We start from the raw sequence: 25254 nt of genomic DNA on the forward strand, positions 1-25254 counted from the left end.
ATGATACCCCCCATGCGTTGCCGTTCCTGAGGACTCGAGTGTTATTCCTCTGTACCCTGTAAATTCACGCTATATCCCACCCTTCAAACCGAAACACATTTATGCAAACACAACTGCTTCACGTTTGAAACACGAATGTGACAGAGGTACCCAAGCAATCGACTTTTGTACAAAGTCCCTAAATACGACTAAAAAAGCAATCAATACACAATCGACCTATATCGAATTTTTCTTTATCTTCATGAATGATAAATGATGACGTTTAAAGTATATCTTACCAGAGGGAGACTGTACAAAGACGTTGCTTGGGTACCTCTGTCCCATTCGTGTTTCAACCGTGAAGCAGTTTTGTTTGCATGGCTGTGTTTCGGTTTGAAGGGTGGGATAGGGCAGTGAATTTATAGGGTACAGAGGAATAACACCTGAGTCCTCAGGGATGGCAACGCATGGAGGGTATCATGGGCGAAACAGTATACTCTGTTATGTCCATGGTACTGCTCATGTCTATAGGCGACGGTCACCACTTTCCATCAGGTGGACCGTCAGCTTGTTTGCTATTCTAAGTTGTATAAAAAAATATACTGCTCTGCTATAAAACTATTTCTGTCAAAACATAAACACACCGATACATGACAAAATGTTTAGGAGATAAAGTACTTACCCTATATACGAGAAGTTTTGAAAAGATAAAAAATGGCACCAACACGGTAGTAACACCTTGGATTGATACCTACAGCCACCTTTTCCCGTGGGTGTCGTAAGATTCGACTAAGCGAGGGCGTGGGATGGGCAGCAGCGTCCCTCTTAAAACATCTTTAAAAGTTTAACTGCGGTTGCCAACCCGTCTGCCAAACGTGGCAACTACTGCCAAAACTATCCTTACGGGGAAGGCTTATGTTCAGCAGTGGACAGTTAACGGCTTAAATAATAATAATAATTGATTAATTCATGTGTATCTCATTTACTAATTGCATTCACGCATTTCCAACGTTCCAGCGTTCCTCAATCCTTACCCCCAAAGTGTAGGTGGCGGAAACCACCAACGAATGCATTCCCAAAGAGGGTTGACGTCTGGCAGGCGGCCGGTCGTAAAACTAGAAGTTACATAAATCATTTAGCAATATGGATAAAACCATATTACGCAGACCCCAAATAATAAATTGGGATAAGGATATGAAGATGGTAATGATTGATTGATGTGTATTACAGGCGATACGGACGAGAACGTGTACGTGGTGCAGACGGGACGTGTGAACGTGTATATCACGAACCAGGAAGGCAGCAGTCTCTCGCTCAAGGTGGTCCGCGCCGGCGAGAGCGTGACGTCACTGCTCAGCTTCACCGACGTACTCACGGTGTGTGTGTGTTTTTTTTATGGGTGAAAATGGAATGGTAATCCCGCCCGCTTTAGTGGGATACGCTGGCAGAGCACTAGTGAAGGGTGATAGATGAAAATGAAAACAGGCCAGTTAGGCCATCATGATGAATTCATCAGAAATTAACCATGATAGTTTCCAGGGGGCCCAGGTCGACCTGGTTGAGCATACGAATCTCAGTCTCCATTACTAACAATCCCTTGGCCCCCATCACGGGGTGTGTTCAGTGTTAGATGTCGTTAAAGCATTGTCAGGGTCTGCCACATCTCCACAAGGAGCAAAGGAATCTTTTTCTTTAATGGATGATAATGTAATGATAATCTCGCCTGCGCTAACGGTATACGCTGGCGGGACACCAGTGAGGGATGATAGGTGAGAATGAAAAGGCAAGTCAGTTAGTCCGTCGTGATGAATACACATGGAATTCAGCACGATGGTTTCCAGGGGACCACGTGGATGTCGACCTGACATACCGGACTAACAGAGGTAATTCACTCTCTGTATTCTATATTAGATATTGTTAAAACGTTGTTAGGATCTGCCCCGTCTATTACACAAAGTGCAAACGAATCTATCAATAGAATCGTTTCTCTTAGCGTTCGCATGAGAAAGAATAAGATAGCGCACGTCGCCATCTCATGGATTGATAGCTAAAATGTTTCTACGAATGAAAGATTCGTTTATGTATTGTCTATTTGGGGGGGAGGGGATTTATTATAAAGATTTATTTATCCCCTTTAATATTATAAATATGTAGTTAAGACCATATTAATATCGTAAAATTTGGTCATCATATCAGTGTCATAGTAGTCATATTGCTAGCTCTTCCCCGCTACTTCGTTCGCTACGCGTTTCCGTCGTTTTTCGTAAAATAAGTAGCTTATGTCCTTCCTTGCGGTTAAGTGGTTTTCATGTAACAGACACATTTCCTTTCACTGCTCTGCTTCTATTTATCGTAGCGTGATGAAAAGTATACTATAACCTGCCCAGGAGTATGAAGAATTATTGTACCAAATTTCGTTAAAATCCGTCGAGTAGTTTTTGTTTCTATAACAAACATACAGACAAAGAGACAAAAATTTTACTGATTGCATTTTTGGCATCAATATCGATCACTAATCACCCCCTGTTAGTTATTTAGGAAATATATTTCATGTATAGAATTGACCTCTACAGATTTATTATAAGTATAGATTACTAACAAAACCTTCCCCCCCCCCTGCTAGTGTCTGTTGGACTGTTAGTTCTTTAGATTATTAGCATTAGTTTTCATATTGTAGACTGAACATATTCTTTATGACGCTATTGGAGTCGCGGGTATAAGCTAGTTTTATATAATTTCTCTTAAATTTGTCTCAGTAAATTTGTTTTCTGGGTTAGTTGATTTTGACCAGTCACACTTTTGGCCATCATCATCATCATCATCATCATCATCATCATCATATCAGCCTTTAACTGTCCACTATTAAACATAGTCTCCCCCTTAGGGGATAGATAGATAGATAAACACGTATGTTGATCAAGTAGGCGACGTGCTGAAGAAGGGCCAAATTAAAAGTACCCGTAACTGGCGAGCGTGTATGAAAAGATTGATAAATATGGAAGAAGCGAAAGAGGTTTGTTTGAATCGAAGCATTTGGAGTTCCATTGTTTTTGCCTACCCTAATAGGAGACAGGCGTGACAGATATGTATGTATGTATATAAACACTTTATTTGAGTCATTTATGACACACGTAAATTAACAAAGGAGTTTATATATTTAAATTATTTATTTAAAGTAGTAGATATTTATAGATGGGATAACAGTTGCCACGCTTGGCAGGCGGATTGGCAACTGCAGTCAGCGCTTTAGATATATTTTAAGAGGGACGCTGCTGCCCATCTTTTACCCTTCTTTAGTCGCTTCTTACGACACCCACGGGAAAGGAAGGGGTGGTATATTCTATGCTGGGACCACTGGGAAGGCCACTTTTCGCCATGTTACCAATAATTCACCTTTATTCTTTGCAGGGTCACTCTCAACCGTACAAAACAGTGAATGCTAAAGCGCTAGAAGACTCGCAAGTGATTAAATTGCCAATGAGAGCCTTCCAAGAGGTCTTCAGGGAGTATCCTGATATATTCGTTCGAGTTATACAGGTAAGCAACGGTTACTGGAATGCAATTTTTATTCAATAAATGACTTTTAAAAAAATTAAATGTATGTATGTAAATGTGTATTTCAGTTGTATTGTATGCCATTTGTTATGTTTTTTACTTGTTATATATTTGTTTTTGTTTAGTTTGTATTTGTATTTGTTTTGTTCTGCTACCATTAGTACTTGTATGTGTGCAACTGCCAATATTTATAGATCGACTCCTACTAGGATATTAATATACGTAAGCCACTAAATTATAATACTAAATTTGCATGCCTTTTAGATAAGGCGAAATGTGTAGATCAATAATATTTAAGACCATTATTATTACCACATTTCGAGCAAATAAATAAATTATTATTATTATTATTAAGACTGCAGCGGCTACTGTCATATTTTAATTGTCGAATTGTATTAACATATAGGAATTTTTTTTTATATATGCTTTTTTTTTCTTTTATATATGCGTTTGCTTTTTTATATATGCGTATGTGAATTGTGATTAATTTTAATTATTTTTTTACAACACAGGAGGCAAATGAGCTTGCGGCTCACCTAATGTGTGGAATTTATAACGATGGGCTATTTTTTTTATACAACTTAGAATGGCAAACAAGCTGACGTGGTCCATTTGATGGAAAGTGGTAACCGTCGTCTATAGACATGAGTAGTACCATGGACATAACAGAGTATACTGTTTCGCCCATGATACCCCCCATGCATTGTCATTCCTGAGGACTCAGGTGTTATTCCTCTGTACCCAGTAAATTTACGCCATATCCCACCCTTCAAACCGAAACACAGCCATGTAAATACAACTGCTTCACGGTTGAAACACAAATGGGACAGAAGTACCCAAGCAATCGACTGTACATAGTCTCTCTCTGGTAAATTGGATTATCAATGATTAATTGAATAAAGGGATTGGCTGAAAACCAGCACTGTTCAGCTGTACACATTGCACTGGGACACTCAGCATCACCTGAGCCAGTTGCATTTGCCTAATATGAAAACCTTCTTATTTATATATTTTTTTTGTAATTTCTATTGTAAATATGTATTTTTCTGGCAATAAATATTTTCTGTTCTATCCTATCCTATTCTGTTCTATTCTACTTTAATTGACTTGCCTTTACGCTTATCTATCCTCCTTTATTGAAGTCCCGCCAGCGTATATTGACAGCGCAGGCGGAGTTGCCATTCCATTTATCATTAATAAAAAAAAAAACTGTACAGCAATTGTTTATTTTCAGATCATCATGGTACGTCTTCAACGAGTCACGTTCACGGCTCTACACCAGTACCTTGGTTTGAGTGCGGAATTAGTTAATCCGGTAAGTTCGCTTTATATAGCTTTTTATGTTAGACGATGGATTCGTGTAATATAAAAACACATTTTCAATTCTTTGGTTTTTGGAGCGGCGTGCTATATTATCGTGGACGATCTTATGCCCCCATTTGTATGTAATATTTACTGGGTACAGAGGAATAACACCTGAGTCCTCAGGAATGGTAACGCATGGGGGTATCATGGGCGAAACAGTACATGGACATACTCTGTTATGTCCATGGTACTGCTCATGTCTATAGGCGACGGTTACCACTTTACATCAGGTGGGCCGTCAGCTTGTTTGCCATTCTAAGTTGTATAAAAAAAAAAAATATTTTTCGCAGGGCCGCGAGAAACGCCGCCCAACGACAGTGGTGTCATCACCCGGGAAAACTGCGAAAGTGGACTGCACTACCGCTGCCCATTCGCCCCACCACGTGGAGAGACAGCAGTCCGAACACCTGGTAACTACTGCCTGTTGCTTTTATTTTTTTTTACTGTTGTGTGGATTCCCATATAGATATATTACTATATTATATATACTTATGCTTAAAAAGTTAAAGATCTTATAAACTTAGTTTAGCCATTGAAGTATTTTGTCTTTTTCTATTGTGACGAATTTACAATTTAAATGGATGTGACCGGTTTTAATATTTATAAATAAGATTTTAGCCTTTATGTGTGTATCAAGCTGAAAAACCAAGCTTTTTATACTACTGAGGTGGCAAACAAGCATACTGATCATCTGACACCATCTGTAAGCGGTTACCACAGTCTATGAACGCCTGCAATACCAGGCACATTACTCGTGCGATGCCTACCCTGAGGAAACCTCTTTAAAACTTCGATTTATAAAATCCAATAACTGTTACAAGCATAATATTTCAAAAATATTTTTGAGCTTTTCATACACACTGCGGAATCACGTGATCATTTTAGTATGACAAATCCTGATAATTAATCTTTTTTGACTTAATTCTGTTGATTTTTTTTTATAAAAAAATAAATTTAAGCCTTGAAAAGGCTTTAATTATTATTTCGTACAAATCACAAATTTCTTCCGGGACATCCATAAATTACTAGAGATTTTGTTTTTTATTTATTTATTTATTTATTAAAGGCACACACAACAGGCTACAATCAATAACATGATAGACATTATACAAAGACAATAGACCGAACCAGATTGAGACCCAGACTCGTGTATGCACAGCATGGCCAAAGCAGTCGGTATACAATGTCAAATTACAAAGCTATACAATGAAAGCACATGAAATTGGCAAAAAACAGCGAAGCACATGCAAACGATAAAAACACATAAAGAATAAGGACATGTCAAAGAGACCCGATGGCCGATTGCAAAATGCTTTTAAAGTTGTTTAGACGTGAGTTGAAGATATCAATTTGAGGACACTTAGTTGAAAATTCATTAAAAGTACGACACATACGGATAAGCGGGTTATAATACGATGTATTGTTCTTATAAACGCAGAGTGCAAATGTTTTAGAACTCCGTGTTACAGTTTTTATATTGAAGGTCAAAGCAGAGAGTAGAGAAGCCGAGTGAATATGGTAATGAACTATTTTGTGTAAAGTAAGTAAGTCGATCTGTTTTCGTCTTGTAGATAAGAGAGTCACATTAAATTTTTCTAGTCTTTTTTCATAACTTGATAGAACCCGCCCATAACCATTACGATAACTTAGAATTTTTAAGAATTTTCGCTGAACAGATTCAATTCTATCGGAATGACATTTATAGCAAGGTGACCATATAACAGAACCGTATTCAAGAATACTTCGTACCAGAGCATTAAACAAAAGAATAAGGCTATGGGGATTCTCTCTAGCAATAAAACCAAGAAGTTTAGATGACTTCGTAATTAATGTACTATAATGCTCTTTAAATGATAACTTTTCATCAAACTCTATGCCAAGATCTCTGACCACCATCCTCCTAGTAATAAACTGACCGTCAAGATCGTAATTGTAAACTAGTTTGTTCTTTTTATTTGTAAATGAGATCACGAAACATTTTGATACATTGAGATACATGTAGTTCTCTCTACACCATTTCTGTATAACGTATAAGTCGGTTTGCAAAAATTGACAGTCAGTAATATCTTTAACGGCATAGAAGATCTTGAGATCATCCGCATATAGAGCCCGGGGGCATTTCAGTTTATCTACAAGATCATTTATAAAAATAATAAAAAATAAAGGGCCAAGATGTGATCCTTGGGGCACACCGGATAACACAGAAATGGGTGAAGAAGATACTCCCTTTATAGTAACCAATTGACTCCTATTACTTAAATATGATTGGATCCATCTGAGAAGGCTTCCATGAATACCGTAGCCGGCAAGCTTGCGGACCAATAGATCGTGATTCACTTTATCAAAGGCTTTTTTGAAGTCTGTATAAATAGCATCAACTTGACCTGATTGACCGAACTCTCTACATAAGTAATTTTTATATTCAAGAAGATTTGTAACAGTCGATTTGTTTTTGACAAAACCATGTTGATCTTCTGAAAGCATAGATTTAACGTGATGGTATAAATAATCATAAACAAGAGACTCAAAGACCTTGGGTATACATGAGAGCATGCTAATGGGCCTATAGTTTTCACAGTCCTTTGGATCTCCAGATTTATGTACAGGAATGACATGAGCAAGTTTCCAGGCTGATGGAAAAGTGCCACTGTTTAAGGATTTATTAAACAAGATTGCTAAAGGCACGCAAAGTTCTTCAGCAAAGCGTTTTACAAAAATAGTGGGAATACCATCTGGACCTGCCCCCTTATTGGAATTAAGTTGTTTTAATTTTTTTAATACTTCATCTGGTGATATTTTAATTTGGGAGATGAGATTATTATCTCGATACTGAGTTTGGAAACTCGTAATATCTCCTACTACGGCATTCCTTTCAAAAACTGAGCTAAAATAATTTGAGAAAAGCTCGCAGATATCCTTCGTACTTGTAGCAGTAGCATTCCCCAAATACATGTTCTGAGGAATGCCACAGGAACGCTTTTTATTGTTAACAAATTTCCAAAAAGCCCGTACGTCTTCCTTAAGCGATGATTCAATTGAAGATATATACGATGTATAATTAGACTTTATTAGCACTTTACATCTTTTACGTAAGAGTGTGAACGTGTCATAATCACGAGGATTACAATATTTTTTAAAGCGTCTGTGAAATTTATCCTTTTCTTTAAGACATTTGACTAAAGCAGGTGAATACCATGAGGGATAATCGCTACCCATAGCTTTTATTAAAAGTATGTTTAGATATCAATTCAAGTAGCGTATTTTGAAAAGATGATACCGCAATGTCCACATCAATGGGCGATAAAATCTTACTCCATTCTATTCGCAATAGATCACAACACAATGCCTTATAATCACACTTATGAAAATTAAACCTTTCATGGCGTCTACTTTTTATATATTTGGGTATCTTTAGATTCCTTAGTACTATTTTAAGTGGAGGGTGATGAACATCTATGCGTGACAATGGTTCAGCAGCTGATGATACTACTATGGAGACCGTCGAAAGAACCAAGTCAAGCAAACGATTGTTTTGATTGGAAATCCCGTTAAACTGCCGCAAGCCACACAATGCCATAACATCAGACAAGTAACAAGATTTGAGGTCCGAAAGGATGCCAGGCTTAAGCGAGCCATCCAAATCGGGCGACCATGCAATATTTGGAGTATTAAAATCACCAATAATTAGAAATCCATCCTCCCTGCCAAGACCATTCAATACAACCTTCTCTAAGTTCTCGTAAAAACACCTGACATCACTACTATGAAGATCTGGTGGTAAATAACATATACATACATTTAGAATAAATACATTATCTTTAGAGTAAATAGATAACCAAATGTCCTCATACTTGCTCTCCCATGAAGCGCGCCTTACAACATTATATTGATTTTTTACAGCCACAGCCACGCCACCTCCGTCAACTTTGCTAGAACAGGAGGACTGTCTGTCCCTTCTAAATATGTTATATCTCGAGTCAAACAATTCAGAATCAAATACAGAAGAATTTAAATTAGTTTCTGTAAAACATATAAAATCATAACCACAATTTAAAACATTTAAGTAAATATCACTAGTTTTAGATCTCAAACGGTTAACATTTTGATAGTATATTTCCATCTGTTTATAGTAATAGAAGTACACAAATATAAAACTACACTATATTAACTTATTTAGGGATAAGGTGTCCTTTATGTATATCGCAGGAGATGTGTCGTTCTTTCTGGTATAAATTCGACCGTACTTTATCCACACGTATTTATAATCCCGTTCCTTGGCAGCTTTTCTCGTTGCAGCATGAAGTTCTTTTGTCTCAGGAGACAAATGTTCACACACATAAATGACAGATTTGTCACCGGTAAAATCAAGGTGAGACGAATTAAGTGTAGCGGATTTGTTTTCCTTATTAGCCTTTCCTTTCCTCTTAAAAGCAGACAGAATACAGTCACGGTGGCGTTCGGATGGGAGCGTTACCAATATATTTCTAGGGCGATTGTTTGAAGGATTCAACTTAGCAATTCTTCTGATAGAATGCACTTCAGAATCACTAATAGATATTTTAATAATGTCGCATAACTTCTTAAATAAACTTAACAGGTTTTCATTCCTTCTTTCAGGTACCAAATGTATTTCCAGATTGCGGCTTCTTGATGATCTTTCCAATGATACTATACGATTATTTAAGCTAGTCAGACAAGATTCTACTTTAGTTTTTTCAGCCTCCAAACCAACAATTCTATTTTCAGCCCCACTAATTTGGTCCTTTAAATCGCTTTGTTGTTTAGTTAAAAAATCCGTAGTTTCAGTAAGTTCCAATTTTAGTTTTAAAACAGCTGAGTGAATATCCTCTTTTAAGGCAGATCTCATGGAATTCAATTTAATGTCTAGTAGGTTACTAAATTGCTCGTATGTTATAGTACCCGATGTGGAAGTTAAACTCTGGGGTTGATCTTTACTCTGAAGCGATATATCTACATCACCAGACACCATGGATGTATTGTGCGGTAAATCATCGCATGACATATCAGTTATATTGGTTTTCGTTAGATCAAATTGTTGACGGACTGGGGTACTATCATTTCTCCGACGCGTGATTTGTGCACAATTATGACATTTCCATGATCGCTTTAATTCAAAAAGATTATCTTTATAGAACTTAGTTTGCATATTCAGGCATTTATAGTGATAAATACTCTTGCAGGCATAGCATCTTAGATAGTCGTCACTACATGCTTGATTGTTACAAGCGAGACAGATCATAGTTGGTGATATAAATCGATATATTTAAACTGCGTTCTTAATGCAATATATCTCGGTTATAATTCAAATAATAAGGGTACTCAGCTTGAGTCGTCGAGAAGTCTGAGCAACGATGTACAACGATGACTCATAGATGCGAGCCGGCTGCGGGTTGTCGTAGGTCAGGAACAAAAATTTAAATAGTCGTTAACTTTCACTTTTTGAAATTTATTTTACAATTACTTCTAAATATCAACATTAATTTAAGTTTGTTAATTATACTATTGTAATATTTTTTAAAGCTTATCGATACATATAACTTACGAAAGGAAAATGCTAAAAAACACTGATTAAAAACTCAAATAATACGGAACTAAGAAACACAGCTGTTGCCTTGTCGAACGGAATTCTTATTACTGAAATTATGATTATCTTATTATGATTGTTAGTCTGTGACAAAATAATAGAGAATTAAATAAACGATTACTTAATTGATTCGATAATACGGACATAAGACGGTATCTGCTCATATTCAATATCAGTGCAAAAAAAAAAAAAAAAAAAAAAAAAAAAAAAAAAAAAAAAAAAAAAAAAATGATGAAATGTTTTATTTTAACCTATTTCCTGTTTTTGTGAAGTGTGACCTTCACCCTCTTTACGTGAGATTTATCGTGGTATTAAATTAATTTATTGTTGAATAAATTAGTGTTTATTGATGTAGTTTACTTGCTTATTTCACTACATATGTTTTGTATCCATTACCTAATAAATGACATTTGGAGACATTTTGTCAGAACCCCCCATCCCCCCCTCTCTCTTCCTTCTGTTTTCCTTTTAATTTTAAGCTCGGGTAATGAATGAACAGCCCATATAACATACAACCTCAGCCCTTTCTCGTAATATGAGTAGATAGATATAACATAGTCATCCGTGTTTATAACAGCATGCGCCCGAGGGCGGTCACCAAGTGTCTTCTCCCATACACATACAAGGAAGGCGACAGCGTCCCGACATGGTACCTGACATAACGTCCAACACGCCACAGGTACATATTGTTTCATAATGAGTGAATGAATGAATGAAAAACTATCGTTCCCCTTAAATAATGATACAGGTTACATATGCAGGTTTCAGGCTGTAGCTGAAAATCAGTGTTTTGCTTTTAAGCAAAATTATCACTGAGCTGTAAAGAAAAATGTTCTGTAAAGAAGTTAAATAAATTAATAACAAAATTTTACGTAAAATTTCATGAAAGATTAATGTTGAAATAAGTAATTGTATTGTAAAGACAGTTTTCCACACTGCGTAGCCGATGACCATAGAAATTATAATAAAATAATTTTAATTGATATTTATTTAAATAATGTTTGTACATTTTAGAAATTATAATTAATTATAAATTACACTATATATACCTAAAATATAAAAAAAAAAATATTATTTTATTGATACAGTCGAAGAATCCTTTATTTTTTGGTAACCTCTGATCCTTCATTTGTATGTTTACAGCAACAGCCAGACGTCCAACCGACTCCACCGCTACAACGTGCGAAAGAGGGATCGTCGTTCAAGAAGAACAACAATGAAAATCTGGATGAGCAGGTTTTTTTTTATTTTTTATATAAAACAGAAAAGCAAACAAGCCCACCTGATGGAAAGTGGTAACCATCGCCTATAGACATAAACAGTACCATGGACATAGGTATATAAATATAATAAATATGACAATCAGTAAAGATGGATAAATGGATGTTTATTACTTATTCTTGCAAAAACTACTGAATAAATTTTAATGAGATTATTAAATCTCAATGAATCGTTCAAATGTGTAATAAATTGATTTCTAAATCAAATGGTAGCGAAATTGAACATAATAATTCTAAATAAATAACCTGGTGTTTCCCAACGTGGGGCCCACGCCCCACAGGGGGGCAGTTTGATAGTTAAGGGGAAGCATTTAAAAAATGGACTCGAAGCGATTTTAACCCTCTTGCTCCTAGCCATTTAAATGCAATGCTACGAGTAGATATCGGTGCCAAATTTTACAAAAAAAGTAAACTTAAAAAAATGATGTAAATATTTATTAGGTTTAATTTCGTTTGACGTTACCAAAATATCAACTGGGCGATTAGAGTCATCAAGTAAACTTTGTCAGGAAAAATTACGAGTATGTAGGGGCATAAAAATTTTAGAAATGTTCAAGTGGGGCATGGCACAAAAAAGGTTGGGAAACACTGAAGTAACCAGTGATTTGAACTTTCGGAAGAGAACACTTAGTTCAGTTAAATATTGTTTAATATAATATATATTTCATGATATTATTATGTCCTTATTTAGGCTTTAACTCAAATAGCAACTGAGGCTTTCGTCAAAGAACTGGGACTGGAAAGTGACACGCTGCTGAGAGGTCACGTGCAAGTGAGGGACCTTCCCGCCGGCACGTACATTATGAAGGAGGAGAGCCACAAGGTATATACAAATACCACTTAATATAAATACACGCTTTCAACTTATAGGGTTGACAGTAACTACAGTGCCTCAGTTAGTTATAGTATCTATACTAAGCCAACACTTTTTTTTTTTGAGAAAATCTTTAAAAACTGTCCCAAATGCCGGACGGAGGGCAGAAGGGATGTGTGGTACTTTTACACATTTAAACTCCTCGAGGCTCATTGTCAGACCTCTGTTTTCCGAGAAGTTTTCATAAGTCTGTCTCAACTGCCGGACGGAAGGCAGAAGCGGTGTGACTTACCCACTAAAATGCAATGTACATCCGGACCGGAGATTGGATGCGACGGCCTACCCTATGGTAGTGGGCAAGCCTCCTCCTTACTTGACTATGGTGGGGTCTGGACTTCCCACCCTATTTTTTTTTAGAAGGCGTATGGGTATGTGTCTACTCCTCCTAGGGACGAGGTCAACATTTAGCGATATTGGAGGGAGAGGATTGTTAATCAAAGGGACTAGTGGCCTCATTGGTAATATACCTTGTCATACCGACTACAACCCGGTTTTTTCTGGATACCTCGTGGCCAAATTCCGATGAATTCGTCACGATGGACCAACGACTCGCTTGCATCCCTCATTGGTGCTTCGTTATCGCTGGCGGGTTTACCTTAACCTCTTTATTCTTAAAAACTAAAATTATACTTCTACAAATATACTTTAGCCATTACACTGTTTTGTCACTTTCTATTAAATTGGGAAATTTGTGTAAAAGAAAGAGACAAAACAGTTCAATAGCTAAAACAGGTTTATGAGAGGTTTGATGTTTTTTTATGAATAAGGGGGTAAATTTATAATCATCCATTAAAAAAACCTATTGATAAATCTAATGAAATTAAAGTAATTACTCCAAATGGTATTAAAACTTAGAACATTAATAATTATTTGATATATTATTGAAAAAATAATATAACTAAGAGTTCTAAGTATAAATGGAACATACCCAATTAATACACAATTATTTTCCTTTCAAAAGCTGTTTTATAGTATCGCGGGCGAACCAGTTATCCTGCAGGTATTGCAAACTGTTTCTGTGTGCGACCAGTTTAGAGTGTTGTGTTATTTTAGTTCATATGCATGGAAGTTGAACTAATCATTCATTGAATACATTAAAGTTAGGATAAGGGGACATGACAGAACTCTAGGTGTACGAGCAATTTTTACCTTCTGTATTGGCAAGTGGTAAATAAACTTATTTGTAAATACGTTCCTTCGTGCATAAGAAACATGTCAGATCTTACTGTTTCCTTCTGGCTAGTCTAAATGCAGTCGAGAAAGATCAGGACGCATGATGTTGCTATCTCATTCGTTTTCCCACAAATAAATTTATTTGCCACTTACAAAAAATACTTATTTAAATTTATAGCATAAAGTTAGTGTAAGCTCTAAAATATCGTAAAGTTAGTGTCAGAACGAACTTCTTTTTAAAAAAGGTATTTTTTATTATTGTAAACGTACTATAACCATATTTTTTAATGTTTTGTTTCCGTCATTCCCATTAAGTGTCAATCATATCTAGTTTATTTAATTTAAAACTTATACCACTAAAAAAGCAGTGGGAATTGTCCATGATTTTCTTTTAAAGTTGTGGACACCATCGTGGCAATAAGTGAAATTTCACTGAACTCAGACACTGTATAACTTGTTAATTTTAACCAAAATATTAACTATGTTGACTTCAAGACGCTAATTGGTTTTATTTTTCTAAGCTTCAACCATGAATCGAATTTCAAAGCGGTTTCATTGTGGGTGCATTTACTGTGGTATGGATTACATGTCGGTCAAATACATTTTCAGTGCTAAAACAACTTGTAATAAGGTTCATATTGGCCTATCATTGTGTCGTCATTTATTTTTTACTTCAATAGCTCCAATTTAAAAAATAATACCTCCACTGTATATAAATACAGTATACGCTCAAACATTAGAAGCATCAGTTAATGATTGATCATGTTGGAACATGTTTAGTTAATACAAAGTAGTTTGAATGTGTTTAGGACGTGGCGCTGGTGTACCTACTCTCCGGTGCGTTGCTGGTATCACAGAAAGTGGCCGAGGGGGAAGGAGAGGTGCATATGTTCACTGCATATCCAGGTAATGTATTAGCAACGGTTAACCACAAAAACTTCTAATTGACATTTATTTGTGTACTTGTAAAATTTAGTCTGTGTTAGGAGATATTGGCGGTCTTAATATCATTACCCGATATATTGAGAATATTCCACTTTTTTCAAGTCAACAACACTAATCTTCACTTACTATTCTTACCTCCTTATTTTTAAAATACTGAAAACGTCCTACTGACCTATTTTAACTATTAGAGTGTTTTTTTTTTAATGGGTGATAATGGTAACCCCGCCTGCGCTATCGGGATTCGCTGGCGGAGCACCAGTGAAGAATGATAGGTGAGGATGAAGCAGGTCAGTTGGCCTATCGTGACGAATTCAACAAGAATTGTTCACGATGGTTTCCAGGGGGAACCACGTGGAGGTCGACCTAATAGGGCATATTACTAGCAATGGTGCTGTCAAACTCCATTGCTAACAATCCCTTTCCCCCCAACTATTAGAGTGTTTTGTCACTGTCTTTGAAATTGGAAATTAGAGCAAAAGAAAAGGAGGAAATACAATAGCTAAAATAGGTTTATGAGTGAGGTTTAACGTTTTTATGAATAAGGGGGTTAATCTATACCACTGATATGTAAATATAAATTTTATATGAGTCTGGTTTTATTATTTTTCTATGTAACATAGAAAAGGAAATAGGTAAGTTAGAAAAAAAATATATAATTTATTTATGATACTTAGCATGGCAAACAGGCAGATGGCCCACCTGAAGGAAGTTATAACTGCCTATACATATATAAGAAATAAAATAGAATTTATGTATATGGGAAGTAACTGATTTTTGATACAGAACTTATACTATCTTAGGAATCAGGAATACATAAAATTGTAAGCCGATTTATGCAATGGACTATTATTACTACAGACATCACAGAATACACTATTGTGTCCATAGGATACCTCATGCGCTGCTATTCTTAAGGACTATGCCTTCACAACCTTTAATTTCACATAGTTCTGCAGTTATAGCCGTTTCATGGCACAAAAATACGAGTGTGATATAACTAGTTAAGTACATACATTAAGTACACCAGAGGGAGACTTTGTACAAAAGTCGATTGCTTGGGTACCTCTGTCCCATTCGTGTTTCTATCGTGAAGCAGTTGTGTTTGCATGACTGTGTTTCGGTTTGAAGGGTGGGATATGGCGTTATTTTTATTTACAGGGCACAGAGGAATAACACCTGAGTCCCCAGGAATGGCAACGCATGTGGGGTATCATGGGCGAAACAGTATACTCTGTTATATCCATGGTCCTGCTCATGTCTATAGGCGACGGTTACCACTTTCCATCAGGTGGGCCGTCAGCTTGTTTGCCATTCTATGTTGTATAAAAAAAAAAAAAACTATTGATTTTGTACTAAATTCTACTTAATTGTACAAAGTCTCCCTCTAGTGTTTTAGTAGAATGTCGATTATCCAAATCAAATAAAACTAAGGACATTCCGTATAATCGAAAATCCGGATTATCGATTTAAAGTCAAATCAAACCATAATATTTTTTTTTTATATATAAAGGGTTTTTACATATGTCTTTTAGATTATACGATAAATAAAATAACGAGCTATAAAAGTAATAGATTACATAATAACTATGTAATTTAAAATTTTGGTTGGAAATAATTATTTATCTTTGACGTAATGAATCACATCTTTTAATCACATCTAATAATTAATGCTCCTTTCCGCTCAGGGTTTGCTGGAAGAGAACTCTTACAGAGTTAAGCTCGCCTGTTGTACATCTTTATTTTATATATATATTATATGTTGTAATTTTTTCTGTGTACAATAAAGAATAAATAAATAAATAAATCTTTTCATTTCGGCAAATTCCGTTATGCGCATCAGTTGTAACAACAGTATGGGATCTGATTCGTTCTGTCCTGTCCGGATAATCGAATATTGGGATAATCAATGTTCGGATAATCGAATCGGATAATTCTACTATAATAATTTATCAATTAATTTAGGTGAAGTGGAAGGCGGTCTCGCGGTGCTAACTGGCGAGCCGAGTTTCTTCTCGATACGAGCGAAGCACTTCTCGCGCATCGGGCTTCTGTCCAAGACGACAGTGTATAGCATAATGCGAGAGAGGCCTTCTGTAGTGTTGCACATAGCGAATACAGTTGTGAAGAGATTGTCCCCGTTCGTGCGGCAAGTGGACTTTGCATTGGATTGGGTGAGTTTTTATTGAAATTTTAAAAATCTAAAATTTATCGCAATTGTAACTACGCTTTGGCAAAATTTTTTTTTTTTTTTTTTATTCATGACCATGGATACAAGTCCTTCTGACGACTTTGGCTAAAAATATAAAAAAAGTGTTGCCAGCGAAAACAGCATATCTGAACCTATATTGTATCTATAACATTTAGCCTAATTATAACTAATAATAAGTATATAGTCCACAATTAAAAAAAAAAGTGTCATTTCACAATTTGATTTCTATTGCCCCTCATTAATTTTATTTTATAGTATACTAAATGGCTTGTGAAATGGATAGTTGATTATAATTATTTTGTATTAATAGATTGAAAAATTTAATTTTAATTTTAACCAACTAACCACTATAAAATAACCAGTTCGAAAAATGATAGATAATTCAATAAAATAAAACATTTTTTTTTTGATGGTCCAGTTCTGCCAGTTAGGGCAAATGGGAAATCCTTTTCTATAGGAGATTATTTTTCTAATGTTCTTTATAAAGATTAAGAAGTAAATATATAATTATACAGTAAATATTAAATAATAACAACTTCTCTCTCTCTCTCTCTCTCTCTCTCTCTCTCTCTCTCTCTGTCTCTTACGGTCTTAAAAAAAATTAAAACTTGTAATGGAAGGGTGTTGAACGCATCTAATTTCTATAAAATGGCATCTAACAATTGTTTGAAAATAAGCATGCATTAGACATTATAATTTTTTTTTTTTACATATGTTTAATATCAGTTTATCGCAAGTTTTTTTTTTCATTAAATATTTAGCGCAAAGACTAATAAGAAAAATTTCTCATTGATTTGGTTGTAGGTGTTCCTCGAGTCTGGTCGCGCGGTCTACCGCCAGGACGAGGAGTCGGGCTCCACGTTCATAGTGTTGAGCGGTCGGCTGCGTTCAGTGATCACGCACCCCAACGGCAAGAAGGAGCTCGTGGGCGAGTACGGCAAGGGCGATTTGGTTGGCATCGTGAGTATTGTTTATATTTCTCATTTTGTATTTACAATTACAATTATTAGGCACGCTTATAACACACACCACAGTTAGACTTTGGTCATGTTTTAAGAGGGATGCTGCTTCTGCCCACCCCTAGAACATTAAGTTCCCTTAGTAGCCTCTTATGACACCCACGGAAAAGGATTTGTACTACAATGTATTATAGTTGAGATTTCTGTTGGTCTAACCTTCGTTGGTCTAATAATTGATAAAAAAATTTTATAAAAATGAATTTATATAAATGTATTATATTAATAGCCCATTATTTTATATTATAACGGTGGCAAAGAAATGTAGATGCCACCTGATGGTGAATGGTTAAAGTGGATTATGGGTGCATGCACCATGATATTTTTTTGTACCACAAAGGTGGCCAACAAGCATACAGCCTGTCTGATGGTAAACGGTCTAACCAATAAACGCCGGTAACACTAGAGATATCACGTGCGCGTTGCCGACCCTGAAGAAATCTTAATATACCCCTTTTGAAGAACCCCATACTGTAGTTATTAGGCAAAATCTCGGCAGGGAGTTCATTCCACAGCCTGAAAGTTCGCGGGAGAAAATTCCTTTGAAACCGCACGAATGGGGCAACACGTGCCTATTGTTGACTCGGATAAATTCTTAATACGCCTGCTTAGGTGTTTCTTCAAATATAGTCTTTAGGGTAAAGCTAGATTGGAAGCTTATTTCACAACTTGATTGCTTGTGAGAGTAAACACATTAGTTGTATTGTATTTCTAATCATCCATTTTTTTTCCAAAATGTGGTAGTTAAAGCAGAATATACGCAAGCCCTTTGAATGCTATATTACAATAAAACTATATAACTGTCCTTACCTTTGAAACTTCGCTTCCAGGTGGAAATGGTGACCCAGACTCGCCGCAGTACCACAGTGATGGCCGTCCGCGACTCTGAACTGGCGAAGCTGCCTGAAGGTCTATTTAACGCGATCAAACTACGCTTCCCCGTCGTCGTCACTCGGCTTATAAACTTACTCGGTCACAGGATTTTAGGTAAGGGTTGTATATTTGTTTCTCTATTAGCATGTAACTTGTGGGTTTGTTTACGTGAACAAGTATATATTATAGTTGTACACAGAATTACATAATCCACGAGCTTGGATACACTTTGCATTATGAGAAACTAGGAATAGACACCTGTGGGCTCAGTCCAGAACTTAGATTATAAAGTATACAGCGTGTAAGGGACAGGTAGGCAAAAATTTAGATAGTGAATTCAGACCATTATTTGGAACTGAACACCAGTGGAAATTCTTTCAGAAATATTTCAATTTTTTTTCCAGATTTTACATTTAAAATCAAGCAATCTATGATTTTATGTCATAATATAAGGAAGTAATAATATTTTATAGTAAAACACTATGAAATACCAAAATAACATATAGAATAAATAAATAAATAATAAAAAATAGAATATAGTTGCTGATACCTGCATCTTTGAGTCAATCACTTGGTTCTAAACCAAGTAAATAAACTGCGAAGTTACCATTATACTTGGTATCCGGTTAGCGAAATATAATTGGCTCCTAATATTTAGGGAAACTTGATTCTTATTCACATGTTATTTAGAACAGTTTTTGTCATTTATTTTGTGTTTATGCTTTTAAACAAATTCTATAGTCGTCCATGCTGTCTTAAATAACGCATTGGTTATTTTTTTTATTGAGCCATAGTGGTTACTCGCTCACTGGTTTTTTTATTTTGAAAATGGTATGGTAACCCCGCCTGCGCTAACGGGATACGCTGGCGAAGCACCAGTGAAGGGTGATAGATGAGAATGAAAACAGGCCAGTTAGCCCATCATGATGAATTATACCATGATAGTTTCCAGGGAGAACCGTGAGGAGGTCGACCTGGTTGGGTATATTGCTAGCAATGGGATTCTCAGTCTCCATTACTAACAATCCCTTTTCCCCCTCGCTCACCGGTTACGAATCATAATATTTTCAGGTTCATGGCAGAAGCCGACCGCGGGCCTGGGCGGGCCGGCCACGTTCGAGTCCCGTCCGTCGCAGCACAACTTCTCAACGGTGGCCGTGGTGCCGGTCAGCGAAGACGTGCCGCTCACCGCTTTCACTTATGAGTTGTACCACTCGCTGTGCGCTATTGGTGAGTACCTAGTATTCATTTTCCCTGGCCGTGTGGTCCTGGCATAGATTTGGCCACCCCTTCCTTTCCCGTGGGTGTCGTAAGAGCCGAGTAAGGGAGGGCGAGGGATGGGCAGCAGCATCCTTTTTAAAATAATTTTAAAGCCTAACTGTGGTTGCCAATCCATTTGTAAAGCGTGGCAACTACTGGAAATACTCCCCTTATGGGGGAGGCTTATGTTCAGCAGTGGACAGTTTAAGGCTGATATGATAATGAGGAGACATTTTTAACTTCAAAAAAGGAGTTCTTTAATTCAATATTATTGTTATGCATATTTTTGCTTAAAAAAGGTATTATTGTATGCTTATGTTCTATTTCAATAGGTCCCACTGTCCGTCTTACATCCGATGTCATTAGAAAACTTCTCGGTCTCACCATTATGGATCCGAACAACGAGTACAGACTAAGCTCATGGCTTGCACAACAGGAGGATAAGCATAAGGTAATGGTTTTATGTTAAGTTCTATGCTTATTTTTAAACTAATTTGTTGTAATTTGACGGTAGGCTTAACTGCTTTAGAATATTGCTGAAATTGGAATGACAAAACGACGCATGACAAAATGTCAGTATGTTACTACAATAGAAAACTATTTAAATATATATAATATGTGTCACTTATCAAGTTAATTGCATCATGGATGTACAAAATACTCTGTGATACCTATGGAAGCTCTCATGTGTTGCCATGGACTAAGTTGTTATTCTCTCATGTGTTGTTATACCTCTTGTACTCTTGTAATTTCACTGCCACATCCCACAATTCAAACCGAAACATAGCCATACAAGTACAGTTGTTATATAACAGAAATAAGTGAGAAAGAGGTACCCATGTGAATAAAAGCAAAATTAAAGACATTGCTTAATTTTGAACTAGCTAGTGGTATTAAATTCGTTATTTTAATTAAACAAAAGTATTGATTAATTTGTTCTCATTAGGGTTTTTTTTTTCTAATAGGTGAGAATGGAATGGAAGTCCCACCTGTGCTAGCAGTAATTACTAGTGGGGTACTAGTGAAAGGTGATAGGTGAGGATGAAAGCAGGTCATCTGCCTTAGCCTTCTATTTTTCCATAATCAATTAGCTCATCGTGATGAGTTCCACAAGAATGAACCATGATGGTGTCTAGGAGGAACAGTATAGAAGTCGACTTGCTAGGATATATTTCTAGCTGAGGGGCCTGTTTTTTTTTAATGGATGATAGTAGAATGGTAACCCCGACTGCGCTATCGGTATACACTGGCGGGGCACCAGTGACGGATGATTAAAGGTTAAAAGCCCCTCGTAACGAATTTAACGATAAATTAGTAACGATGGTTTCCAGGGGGAACCGCGTGGAGGTTGACCTGAGAGAGTATATTGGTAGCAATGGGATTATTAGATCTCATTACTAACAATCTCTTTCCCCCATTATGGGGTTGTTAGACCCCACTATCAACAATCCATTTTCCCTCTGTTCCCGCTAGGTGGCGCTGTACCAGTGTGACCCGAGCCTGACTCAGTGGACTCAGCGTTGTATACGGCAAGCTGATTGCATTTTAATAGTGGCGCTGGGCGATAAGCAACCCAGTATTGGCAAGGTGAGCAGGCAATTGTATTTATTTATTTAAACTTTAATGCACAATAAAATTCTATGTTCATTTGGCGAACTTAACACCGGACGGTTTTCTCTACCAGTCAACCATTGGGCAAACCGAGATATACGTGGGCGGTGCATTTTTGAATAGAGAAAAAAAAGTAAAGCTATATTTGATAAATTCGTATTAATATAAACATACACACATAATAAATTAAATAAATAAATAAATACATACATAAAGTATTACTGTATAAAACAATTAAATAAAACAACTGCAATAGAAGAGCAAATAGCAATCTCTGACTCAAATAGAGTAACTAGTTGTTATAAGGTAACAAACAAACTGACTTTCACATTTATAATATTAATTAATAATTTGCTACAATATAGAGGTTGTTGAGTTATTTGATTAAGCGTTTTTAATTTTTTCTTTTTCATATTTTCGTATGACTATTATTGATAATAATTTAAGACTTTGTTCCATAAAAAACACCAACTTTAAAAATTACTGAATTACTGAATCTATTTGATTAAATTTCTATGGGACAAATCAATTTACAAATGACGGAATTATAAGGTGAAAAAAAAAAAAATATAATAATAATAACAAAAAAACTCAATTGAGAACCTCCTGTTTTTTTAAACTCGCTTGAAAGAAGGCTTACATTATGAATTTATATTGAAATTATGCTAGAGTATTCAAGACAAATATATACATTTTATGAAATAATTTTAAATATGGAATTTTCCAGATCGAGAAGGAAATCGAACGTCTCGCGATTCGAACGCAGAAGGAGTTGGTGCTTCTTCATCGCGAGGGTGGTGCTAACCCAGAAGGAACGGTCCACTGGCTGAACATGCGCACCTGGGTCAGCCAGCATCACCACGTGCGTTGCCCTCACCGCATGTTCACCAGGAAGAGCCAGTACAGGATTGTAAGTAGATTTTCACTATTTACCTATATATGATGAAGGATTATATTATTGTTTCTGTCTAAGGCTAAAGGCTAAGATAAATTAGATCAATCTCTGACACAACGAGTATTAATATTGAGGTGTTTTACATTGCTATGTATCAGGTTAGTATCAGTTATGTCTTAGTATTTTTTTTATTTTCCTATTTAAAAGCTGCGCTCCGGTCAGTGAAGCTCTTGTCACTCACTACGATTTTCAGTGAGTCTCTTCACCTCTTGATGCGACACGACATCAACTTTTTTCTTGATCTGCCTGATGTAACTATGCCGTGATCTCTCCTTCTCCTTCTTTCCCATACATTCTATTATAAAGTTCATAAGTTTGTCGTGTCGTACTAAGTGTTCTAAAGTTTTTATTTTCTCACTTCAATATTAGTATAAATAAACAACCTGACGGTGCATCTGATGAATAGTGACAAGCCTTTTCTATAAATAAGAACATTTCCATGAGTTTTATAGTATTCTACACTGTAATACCTATGGTACTCCTTTATAACTTCATAACACTTCACGTAGGTTCTTACTGATTCAGTTCGTCTAATTACCGTGGAAATAATAGACAAATAAAGGTTAGGAAAGATCACTCAGTTTAAAACTACATATTGTTTGCACAGAGCGAGCTATACACGAAGGTGCTAATGTCGGAGGCGAACGTGCATTCAGACTTCTCTCGGCTCGCGCGTTGGCTCACCGGCACCTCCGTGGGGCTGGTGCTGGGCGGCGGCGGCGCCCGCGGGGCTGCGCACGTCGGCATGATCCGTGCCATACAGGTGACGTCCATACGTATCTCTGTAACAGTACTTATCCTCCTTCCCAAATACTTGAATACACGCACTCACATTGTGACTAATTTTCTCACTTCCTATTTCAAATTTATACTATGCACCGTGTCACAACAAATTTTCTCGTCTAAATTAGGATAAAGTATATAGAAATTTATATTCAAATTAGTTCAGTCGTTGGTGTATGATTAAATAACAAACAACTCATCTGAGTCTTCAGGAATGGCAACGCATGGGGGGTATCATGGGTGAAACAGTATACTCTGTTATGTCCATGGTACTGCTCATGTCTATAGGCGACGGTTACCACTTTCCATCAGGTGGGCCGTCAGCTTGTTTGCCATTCTAAGTTGTATAAAAAAAAAAAAACTTGCCAAATATTCACAATTGTAGTATTAGTGGGATTTCTTCTACAATGTATATAATTAAGATGTTGAGATTTATCTCTTTACAAATTTTATTTATTTTATGTATTTAAACCATAAAACTATAAAAAATATTTTGTTACTGTATAATTATTAATTAAAATTTAGCAATGTATTTTAATTTTCAGGAGGCTGGCATCCCTATAGATATGGTGGGTGGCGTTAGTATCGGCGCTTTTATGGGCGCTCTGTGGTGCATGGAGAGAAACATCACCACTGTCACGCAGAAGGCTAGAGAATGGTCGCAGGTTTGTGATATTTATCATTTTACATTGTTGTCACGATATGGATAAAACAAATAATAAAACCGAAAAAAAATTAGAAAAACTACGTTTTAAGCGACTTCTAAAGGTACAACTTACTTATACAATATTATATATTTATGGCATGGAACAATTGACGGCCATGAAGTATTTTTATAATCTCTTACCTCTCCTCTCTCCTTCCTGCTCTGAACTTTTATGTTGTTATAATCGAGGATTAGAAAGTCATACTTCTATACTTAGCAATTTACTGTCAAATTATATATTTCAAACCGAAATTGTAACAAAAAGTACCCCAGACTGGGTGAGTGATATAAAATCTTACTCATTCCAGAAAATGACTCAGTGGGGCAAACAGCTCCTTGATCTCACATATCCGGCCACATCCATGTTCTCTGGCCGCCAGTTTAACACGACCATTCATACTACCTTCGGTGATGTCCACATTGAAGACCTGTGGCTTCCATATTTCACTGTTACGACGGATATCAGTTCTAGCTGCATGAGGATACATAGACACGGTAAGCGGCTAAGGCACTAGCTAGAATAGGAATAGGCTTATAATCATAATATTATTGGGCTAGTAATTGGGGTAGCTACTTGCTAGGTTACTTGACGGGTTGTTTACGGTTAATTGTGATTGGTTTCAGTGATAATGATGGGAAGTCCAAGTAATTAATGTAAAATTTTTGTCTTTTTTTGTTTATAAAAATTACGTTACTCATTAGTAATTACCGATACTGAATGTATTAATCACTAGTATTATAATTTGTACCAATATTATTTTTATTACTACTTTATAAGAGTAGGCAATGCACGAGTCTTGCCTCCAGTGTTACTAACGAGGTGATATAATTTTTAATTTTTATTTAATATAATAAAGAGCCTTACAAAAGTTTGAGTACAACAACATATTTATAGATATGAATAATATATAATGGATGAACACAAATACTCTGTGGTCACCCGAAAACTAGCTGAACAAATACATCCAATTGATCAAAATATAATAAAAAGTTTGTTTATTTGTATATAATGGATGACCTCAAAAACTGCTTAACCGATTTTAATAATTCTTTTACCTATGGAAA

The 25254-nt window shown here is 36.1% G+C and overlaps 1 protein-coding gene across 5 annotated transcripts in view; it reads left to right on the forward strand.

Moving 5' to 3' along the window:
- LOC113522571 (neuropathy target esterase sws) overlaps positions 1–25254 on the forward strand; it is a 59199-nt gene that overhangs the window by 19549 nt on the left and 14396 nt on the right. For all 5 annotated transcript variants that reach the window (XM_052901836.1, XM_052901835.1, XM_052901837.1 and 2 more), the window contains exons 5-22: positions 1210–1355; positions 3388–3516; positions 4769–4849; positions 5190–5309; positions 11082–11183; positions 11648–11740; positions 12476–12607; positions 14641–14737; positions 16739–16947; positions 17790–17945; positions 18832–18988; positions 19946–20104; positions 20467–20585; positions 21608–21721; positions 22473–22655; positions 23308–23463; positions 24029–24148; positions 24498–24684. In XM_052901836.1, the coding sequence (XP_052757796.1) occupies positions 1210–1355; positions 3388–3516; positions 4769–4849; positions 5190–5309; positions 11082–11183; positions 11648–11740; positions 12476–12607; positions 14641–14737; positions 16739–16947; positions 17790–17945; positions 18832–18988; positions 19946–20104; positions 20467–20585; positions 21608–21721; positions 22473–22655; positions 23308–23463; positions 24029–24148; positions 24498–24684 (2460 nt within the window). The remainder of the gene's footprint in view (positions 1–1209; positions 1356–3387; positions 3517–4768; positions 4850–5189; positions 5310–11081; positions 11184–11647; positions 11741–12475; positions 12608–14640; positions 14738–16738; positions 16948–17789; positions 17946–18831; positions 18989–19945; positions 20105–20466; positions 20586–21607; positions 21722–22472; positions 22656–23307; positions 23464–24028; positions 24149–24497; positions 24685–25254) is intronic.

Source organism: Galleria mellonella, unplaced genomic scaffold, assembly GCF_026898425.1.
Source record: "Galleria mellonella isolate WM207_F2 unplaced genomic scaffold, CSIRO_AGI_GalMel_v1 utg803, whole genome shotgun sequence".
NCBI lineage: Eukaryota > Metazoa > Arthropoda > Insecta > Lepidoptera > Pyralidae > Galleria > Galleria mellonella.